Here is a 10,000-nt window from a genome sequence, read left to right on the forward strand (position 1 = left end):
GCCGCCATAATCAACATAAACTGAAAGTTCCTTAGTGTTGCATTAACGTGATATTAAAGGGATTATTTTGACGCCCTTAATATATGGCATCTCGAGGGGACGTGTAGTGGAAGGACAATACATTCCTTTTCAGAAACCAGTGACTCAGAACAAAATGGCCGCCCATCTGGACACTACATCACCCATGATGCATCATATCACCACCAGGTGTGGTCACTTAGACCCCTTGATTAAAGCAGGCGAGGCTGATTGGAACGAGGAGAGAACAAAGGAGCAGAGGACGACTGAGGTGGTGGTGGAGACGGACTGGATGGACTCAAACTCCAAAACCCACCCACCCAACGTGAAGGAAAGTTGTTTCTTATGAGTAACAAAGACTACATTATTTTGGACTCTTTTTTTTTTTGACAGCCCGAGTTGACACTTTGTGATCTTTTGTTAGTTTTTTTAAGCCAGCTTCCTCACCTCGCTGAAGAAAATAAATGTTGATTTGGTTTAACGCTCAACATTGGTACACTACTTCTCTCCTGGCGCACCTCTCCTGACGTCACAATATATATTAATTTTTAATGTATTAGTGTATCAATCTAAAATAACTCAACATTCCAAACAACGTCAATAGTTATGTTGTATATGATCAGATATTAATATAACTTATTTCATCACAATGCCCTAGATATAAAATATAAAACCTAAATAAGGAGATAAGGCAAGGGCAGGACAAATTTTATTTTATTTTTTTAGGAGCTCATAAGAAAGAACTGCAATCACATGAGCTAGTATGTGTTTGAATATTATCAAGGGTAGGGTTTACAAAATTGAATAGCCTACACAATGCAAATGTTAGTTTCAGTTGAATTTAAAAACTAATCATTTCTATATTTGTTTTCAATGTATTAATTACTGTACTTTCTTTAAAATCCCCAAAAGCAGGTCAAACCCTGCTATTTATTGTGGCTTTTTTAAATTTGTTTTGTTTCAATGTAACTATTCCCAACAAATACAAATACCACAACATTAAATTACTAGTAGAAAAATGATCAGCCAAATATGCTATTGGACCATTATCTACACATTATATTGTGTGTTTTATGTTGCACTTTGTTGCTTACCTGTCTTCTCCACTCTCCATCAGGCACAGGCGTTTCAGGGCACGTGATGATTTATACATTTGAATTTGGGCGCATTTGACACATCACCTCCTTTTCCTTTAATCTTGCCTTTTCTGTGCCACGCTTTTTCTATCTGCTGTGCCATCTGACTTTACTTTTGACTGGGGAGGAAAGACAGAGTGAGCGCAAGAAAGAAGAGGGAGAATGAGAGTGACGCTTGCTGAGCCAATACTCATTCTACACACCACCGACAGATAGTTGCAAAGAAGTACACGTAATATCAGTTAGACCATGAATCGGTCTGTGGCAGAAAGTCTGTTTATGATGACTGTTCAAATGCCCCCAAATAGAGTAAGGCCTCATATTTTGGTAATAATCCTCCTTCTCAATTAAGGTCTGAAAGGTCTAATAACAATGGCATATTATGAATAAAGTACACATTTGCTGAATCCTTGAACGGGGAATATTTAATTTTAAAATGTTCTGTCTCCTATGTTCCTTGATGACACGGCTTAAAAAAAGAGTATAGTTTAGGCAACAATTGTAAAAAAAAAAATTGTGGTTTTGATGGTTTGAAGAGCTCAAGTGACCTATATATTTAACAAGGAGATTCACAAATTGTCTTAATTTAAAGCTTAGAAGATGCCCTAATGATACCAAACAGTACACAACATTACGAACCACTGATAAGTGTCTTGAACATGAGCCTAAATCAAGTGTCAATAATGTTGTGGGTCATTCACTTCATGAGGTGAGAACCACTAAAGAGCTACCAGTCTGGAAGGTCTATCATATTAAAACAATGTTTTGAAAACATAAATGAGTTATGTATAGAAAAAAAAAATCAGAATTGGACTATTTGAGGGGAAAAAGAAAGAAACCTTGAGAAGGGACCACAGATAAAGGAATGCCCCCAAATGGAGCTGTGTTCTCTAAGTGTTCTTGCCAATAATGGCACAAACTGCCCTTTTTTTAAAATGCACTTGTTTGCGCGTGTCTAAATCTTATTTAATGCACGAGAGTCCATTTAAGTTTGTATTTAGCAGACATCTCAGGCATCTCTAAAGCTGACATTTATTAAGAGATTTTTTGTATAATTTTTTTTGATGATTGTATTGCACTGCTGTAAACCAAATTGCCCCTTGGGTACAATAATGATCTCTCTCTCTCAATAGTGAAGAAAAAACAACAGAACAATCCACCATAGTAAAATGTCATTCTTTATTTGTGGGCAAACGATTAATAATGTTACTCTATGCAGTAGAGCATACTAATAGACCCAAACCACACTGCGGGGAAATGTGGTGCTTTTCTGGAGCTGGCCATCCCTGAGGTTGGTGATGTCACAGCATTATGGGACGCTAACATTAATATAATAATTTTACATTATTTTCAAGAAGAAAGTGTGTTGAACATTTTTGATTGTCAATGAAACTTTGTATGAATCTAGTCAAGGTGGGATATTGCAATGGACAGTGGAGCTTAAAACTCATTCAAACCCAAAAACGTATAAATAATTTTTTAATACTTTGTCCTTCACTCCCAAAAATTTATTTCTACGTTGTTGTTGTTTTTTAATGCTAGCACATACAGAAGGATTTGATACAGCTTCTGACATGAGCTTGCTTAAAGTAATAGTATTTATTACAAAAAAACGGCCAGCAGATGGCAGCAGAGTATAAGAGATCAACCAGGGCCATATTGCAACAAGCTCTTTTTGCCAGTGTTTTCAACAGGTTTGTGAATAATGATGAAATTTATAAGCTTACTAGCTATATTCTAATGCTAATTGATGCAAAACAGAAGCAGATACTTTTTTTCCTGATGAAATAAGAGACTATTCTTTCTTTTAGTATGTTCCATGTTTTTATAGCAATGGAACACAATATGCCGTTGACCTTGCAAAATCAGTAAAAATCCAGTAAAACAACCGGGAGCGAAGGAGGTTGCTTCAGTGAAAATGGCTGAGAGTCAATGAGTTAAAGCTAAGTGAACACAAATGTCAACAAACACAGCAGTGAGCATTTTGTAGTGTATAAAAAAAATAATCATTATAAAATAGACTTTGGTTGTTGTACAATCTCCAGTCATACACATTTCCACACTTGACAAATTTCCTTTTGCGCACACACACATTTTCACATGTTTTATTTCAGAGCTCTGTCTTTCAGGGTGTGACACTCCTGAAACTTTTAGGGTTAACAAGATGACACAAAATACATTTTGCTAAACCACATCCAACCAAATGCAGATTGGCCAATCTGAACGAAACACAAATGTTAGTTCAATTCAATGATACATTTTAAGATTTTTATTTCATGTTATGAAAATATGTGCTTTTATAATGTAGTTTGGTTTGATGTTCTTCTGCAACAACCACAGATATGTTTCCAGAACCCAAAACTAATCCAGACAAATACAAGCTCTGGATCAAGCTACAGGTATGTGGTCAACTGTATAGTTATTTGATCCCACAGACATAATTTTGGACCACTTGTCTTTAAGTCATTGTTTTAACTTGTTCATATTGGAAGGTTTTTGAGCATGACCTGCCCAATTAAGGTTACCTACCCGAATAATCTCAATTGGATTTCAGTTTGGACATTGACTTGGACACTCCAAAACCTTTATTTATTCCTTTATTTATTTTAGCCATTCTTGAGCTGAAGGGCAGAAATTGATGGCCATATGTTCCTCAACAGGATTTTATGGTAGAATTCACTGATCTATAAATCGCAGCAAGTCATTGAGACTCTGAAGTAGGTAAACACCCCCATCACACTGCCACCACCATGTTTGACTGTTGGCATGATGTTGTTATCTAATGCCCTATTATGTTTATGACAGATGTAATGGACTATTCATCTTCGACAAAGTTCAACTTTTGGCTGGTCAGTCTACAGAATATTTGGCCCAAAAGTATTGTCAAGATGAAATAAAAAACTGACTTTAACTGAGTTTCATGAGGCCTGCCATTCTTTGGATGTTGTTCTGAGTTCTTCTGTAACCTCCTGAGGCTTTTTTGCACATTTTGAGTAATTTTGGTTCCTTGATCACTCCTTGGAAGGTTCACCACTTTTCCTATGTCCCCCCCCCCCCCCCCTCTTTTTTCCCTGATGGTGATGCACTGGAGTACCAAAGCCTTGGAAATGGCTTTGTAACTGTTTTCAGACTGATAGATTTAGCTATTTTTTCCTCATTTGCTCTTGAATTTCTTTTTATCGTGGCATAATACAATAATTTTTTATATCTCATAGCCTACTTTACCTTGTCTGACAGGCAATATTTATTCTACGTGATTTCCTGATTTAACCGTTTATTTGGCCGTTATCATGGTGTGGCAAGTGAAAGTTAATTCATTAGGGGGAAAGTAGGGTTGGCATGGGGTGGGAAATATTTGTTCACGTAGGGCGAGATAAATTTGTTTCCCCTTTGCATGTAAAGAAAGTATTTTTTTATAGATTGCACTAGGTAGTCTTTGTGAGATATTAAAATTGTCTTGAAGATCCAAATCATTTAGGTGTGATAAATACGCAAAAATAAAAAGTTGAGAGGCAGGTTACACCCTGGACTGGCCACCAACCAATTGCAGACAAATGTATTTGGATTGTCTGTAAAAATAATAAGCTGTTGTTCATTAACCAAAATTCTCAGTGAAGTAAATTCTCAGCCAAGTGAACACAGCTAGGTGCTAGGAGCTACTGTAGGTATTCCTTGTTAAGGCAATTTTATAAGCTTATTGTTTCTTTTGAATGATCCTAATAGTAAATAATATATATATATACATACATATACACATACACAAATACACATATACATACACATATACATACACATATACATACACATATACATACACATATACATACACATATACATATACATATATATATATATATATATATACACACACTGTATTTACTGCAGTAGCAGGGTACCACAATAATGTTCTTGACAAAAGGATAAATTGTTCTGGAGTTGAATTGCAATAGGTTGGCAGCTCTGCTTAAAAGTAATGGGGTTTTTTGTTTTGTTTTTTAAGATTTAATTGTTAAATAGATTAACATTTATTACCACAAACAACAGAAGAAAAGTACCAAAAATTGTTACCGTTCAGTAATGGTATAGATTCCCAGGTACCGAGAATTGGAACAGAAAGATCAGATCAAATCAGATGTGAAAGGTACCCATCCATAGTGCCTGTCCTAGTGGCAATCCCTGGTTTTTATCAGTAAAATATGCTGTCAAGATGAAGAAGGAGTCCTATTGGGCCTTCTTGGGCTGTGGTACTCTGGAGGCAGCTGACAGATATCGCCTGGCCAAGCGGAACAAAACTCGGGCATGGGAGGAATTTGGTGAGGCCATGGAAAACGACTTCCGGACGACTTTTGAGGAAATTCTGGTACACCATCCAGCGTCTCGGGACGTCATGAGTGAGTGGGGAGAATACTTCGAAGACCTCTGAGGTGGGCTCTCCTATCCCTGGGATTGAAGTCACCGAGGTTAAAAAGCTCCTTTGTGGCAGAGCCCCAGGGGTGGATGAGATCAGCCCAGAGTTCTTAAATCTTTGACCGGCAAAAACGTTTAATAACGTTTAGTAAAATCCAAATGAGTGCCGCCAAAGACGTTAAAAGACGTTCACTATGTGTTTTTTTTTGTTTTTTTAAAACGGGTGGAGGAAAGCCTTGGCAAGCTGTGCTGAAAGTATTAAGCAGGTCGAGTTAGTATAATGCCTATTTTGGGCACTAGATGGCAGCGATGACTCTCTTTGGACAAGATCGGGTAGGCGTCAGTAGAAGACGTGAGGCGGAGCTAGAGTGTTGAGGGGAGAATGGCTGAGGAGGCGAAAATGGCGACCGGTTGCAAGCAGCTCACGCTTGAGCATTTTTTTCAAAGACGAAAAGCATCGACCAATGCTAAAGAGCACATTGATGATGATGATGGTGACTCCGAGGTTGACGCCGAAGTTGGAAGCGATGCTAACGGCGGAAAACGAGCACTTCTGCACAGGCGGACGTTCAATCGGACGATGAAGAGTACCCCTAGTCCAATGCATATTCATCGGAGGAGTGGGTACAGTCTGATCACGGAGAAGACACTGGTTCTGGACTACGATGCCACCATGAATGGAGTGGATAAGATGGATCAGAACATCTCTTACCACCCGGTATAGGAACTGAAGGACATGAGGAAGCCAGACGTAACACCAGGTCACCGTATCATGATCCTGAGAGTAGACTTGATGACAACATGGCCAAACACACACTGCAGTATATACCTGCTACTACCCGGAAAAAAAAGGCCGGCAAGAAAGTGCACGCGAAGGGGCAATCGCAGTGAAACTAATCTGTGGTGCAAATCCTGCTGCGTCCCCTTGCACGCAGGGGAGTTTTACACAATATACCTCACAAAAAGAAAAACTGTGTAGTGAACCATCCACACAATTGTAAATAGTACCACAGTTGCACGCATTTGTAAATAGTTTGCCAAATTGTTTTGTCAAATTGTTACGCTGTTGAATGTAAATAAACGTATTTTGCTATCAAAAAACACTTTTTCATTGTTGGTGGTAGTGTTTTACAGAAGTAAAGCACTGTTTAGATGTTTGTGGCATCATTCATGGAAAAAAAAAGGTGTCAAATTCACTAGAGTGCATGAAATAATATCGTTTCACTAAAAGCTTGATTTCTCCGTATTTTGGTCCAAAACAGAGCATTTGGATGAAACTAACCTATTTTCTATTGTTGATTACTGAAGAACGGAATGCTAAAATCAGCTGGCACCCACACATCCTCTTTTCTGAAAATGCTTGGCAGTCAAAGAGTTAAAGGCTCTGGATGTTGTGGGGCTGTCGTGGTTGGCACGCCTCTACAACATCGCATGGGCATTGGGAACAGTGCCTCTGGTCTGGCAGACTGGGGTGGCGGTCCCCCTTTTTAAGAAGGGATCGTAGGGTGTGCTCTAACTATAGAGGGATCACACTCCTCAGCCTCCCTGGTAAGGTCGATTCAGGAGTACTGGAGAGGAGGGTTCGTCGGGAAGTCAAATCTTGGATTTAGGAGGAGCAATGTTGTTTTCGTCCTGGCTGTGAAACCGTAATCCAGCTCTACACCCTCATCAGGGTCCTCGAGGGTGCATGGCAGTTCGTTCAACCCGTCTATATGTGTTTGGTGGACTTGGAGAAGGCATTCGACCGTGTCTCTTGGGGAGTCCTGGGGGCGTGCTTCGGGAGTATAGGGTACCGAGCCCCCTGATACGGGCTGTTCGTCCCTTTACTCACCGAGTCACCTTACTTGATATCGTGTATCTTTATGTTGTGTTTTTTATTCTTATACTTTTATTCTCTTTTAAATGTAATGTTGATTAGCTGCTGCTGCTTCTTAATTGCCCCTAGCGGATAAATAAAGTTAGATTGAATTGAATTGAAATTACAACGGCTGTCAGAGTTTGGTCCGCATTGCTGGCAGTAAGTCGGACTTGTTTCCAGTGAGGGTTGGAAGCCGCCAAGTTTCCCTTTGCCACCGATTCTGTTAATAAACATTCTGCGTGCAGCCAAAGCGTTGAGGGGGTCCGGATTGGTGGCCTCAGCATTACATCTCTGCTTTTTGCAGATGATGGGGCTTCTTCAAGCCGCGATCTCCAACTCTCACTGGAGCAGTTCGCAACAGAGTATGCAACGTTTGGGATGAAAATCAGCACCTCAAAATCTGAGACCATCGTCCTCAGTTAGAAAAGGGTGGAGTGCCCTCTCAAGGCTCGGGGATGAGATCCTGTCCCAAGTATCTTGGGGGTCTTGTTCACGTGTGAGGGCAGGAAGGAGCGGGAGATCGACAGACGGATTGGTGCAGCGTCTGCTGTGTTGCAAACTCTGTATCCGTCTGTTGTTCCAAAATTTCTCAATTTACCAGTCGATCTACGTTCCTACCCTCACTTATGGTCACGAGCTGTGGGTCGTGACTGAAAGAACAAGATCTAATAAACTCGCGGCGGAAAGGAGTTTCCTCTGCAGGGTGTCTGGGCTCTCCTTTACCCCCAATTTACACTGACTGTGGAACCGACGCGGTGCGTTTTTTTTCGCACGGCATTCATACACACTGCAATTCACACCGCATGCGTTGCGTGAGCTGTCTGTGTCCGGAAATCTGCATGGGACAGACCACAAGATCACGGGGGTTCACGCTGGAGAGTTGAGTTCAAGCGATAACAACCGTGTATATAGAGTCCTATTGGTAAACAATAGCCACACTTGCCTGTTGTCACATCGATATGCTTTTGGACATTATTTCTGGGACTTCTACCATGGCTCTTTTACCATGGGTAAGTACGTTTTGTGTTTAAATAGTGTTATTTTGTCATATTTAATTTATTCTGAGCTTGTTTTTTGTATTAAATGTCTGACTCATGTCATGCTATTTAGCTAGCTTCCCTCCCCCCAAAAATTTGTTCGCAAACGGTTTTATTTTGAAATGTACCGGATCTACCTTGATGCCGACGCTCAACTTCCTGTCCAGCATGTGTAATTTCTTCAGCTTCATGAAAATCCGCATCCGGCGTCCGAAAAAATGCTTGCGGAAACCTTCCGCAGCACAGCACCGCATTGCAGCTGATGTGAAATGACACGCAGACTCGAATGCTTTCTATTTCTTGCGTCCGTTCCGCAGTCAGTGTGAATTCTCCGTTAGAGAAAGGGTGAGAAGCTTGGTCATCCAGGAAGGAGTTGAGCCGCTGCTCCTCCATGTTGAGAGGAGCCATCTGTGGTGGCTCGGGCATCTGACTTAGATGCCTCCCTGGAGAGATGTTCCGGGTATGTCCCACCGGCAGGAGGCCCCGGGGACGACCCACGATGGCAGGCTGGTGAGACTGTCTCTCAACTGGCATGGGAACCCCTTGGGGTCCCGCTGGAGGAGCTGAATGATGTGCCTGGGGAAAGGGAAGTAAAGCTGCTGCCCCCGCGACCCGATATCGGATAAGCGGTAGATAATGGATGGATGGATGGATGGATGGATGGATGGATGGATGGATGGATGGATGGATGGGTATAGAAAATGAAATCTCAGCCGGGTCATATGCATCAAAGGGTTAATGGCTCAACAAAGAAGACTTCGTTTTTCTTTTTCTTTTTTACTTTAAAGTGATGGTTTTGGAGGTACAAAGATTGCCAATGAATCAATTTAATAAAGCTACTAGATGTTAGTCTAGCGGCTGTGGACCATCAACAAGCCATTCTGGCACCAACATATCTAGGTAAGTCTTGTGTCGCTAGTAATAAAATCTTCTGTTTATGTTGAGTTAACAACCATCTTTTGATTGGATTGTTGGGTGAAAATCATAGCAAGAAAAAAAGCCAAGGATCTGAAGTGTACAAAGGTGGACTGATGTCTCATGGTCTCTTGTGCTCCACAGGTAGTGTCAATATTTGCCATTGACTTCTGTTGATTGTGAGCCAACAAACAAAGAACGTGAAGAGGATAGATGCGTCATCCTAGCCTCATTAGGCGTGAGGCTCCACCCCTTCAGACAGTAGTAACAGATAGCAGAGGGCTGGGACACAGTTGAGACTCTGCTTCAACTCGTGTCCCATGGGTAAGTAGTTCTTCCACCGTTGTCCAGTCATCGAGCAGCTTGCTGTTCCTCAGTTGGTTCTGCTTCCTGTGGCTCAACTCTAGAACCATCTGTGATGACCACGAGCTCTGACCTCCACCTGCCGCAGCCTCCTCACCACTGCGCTGTGCTCTGTGTTGCCGTGACAGCAGTAGGTGACGTTTCCTCTCAGTTCGGTTCCAGTACCGGCCGGCCCAGGGCCCGTTGACCCCTATGTGGTCCCGTGGTCGCTCTAATTCCCCTCGCACCTCCTCATCGGTAGTGACCTCACTGCGTTCCCGTGCCAG

At 41.3% G+C, this 10,000-nt stretch overlaps 1 protein-coding gene across 1 annotated transcript in view; it reads right to left on the minus strand.

Annotated features, from left to right (window-relative positions):
- Window positions 1-2,314: 2,314 nt before the first annotated feature.
- Window positions 2,315-10,000, minus strand: part of LOC147178174 (uncharacterized) — a 23,883-nt gene continuing 16,197 nt past the window's right edge. The window contains exon 6 of the mRNA XM_086068732.1: window positions 2,315-10,000. This exon is cut by the window's right edge and continues 548 nt beyond it. Coding sequence (XP_085924858.1) covers window positions 9,626-10,000 — 375 coding nt within the window. The 3' untranslated portion in view covers window positions 2,315-9,625.

This window comes from Leptonotus elevatus, chromosome 2, assembly GCF_054856555.1.
Source record: "Leptonotus elevatus isolate MCC_2025b chromosome 2, RoL_Lele_1.0, whole genome shotgun sequence".
NCBI classification, from domain to species: Eukaryota; Metazoa; Chordata; class Actinopteri; order Syngnathiformes; family Syngnathidae; genus Leptonotus; species Leptonotus elevatus.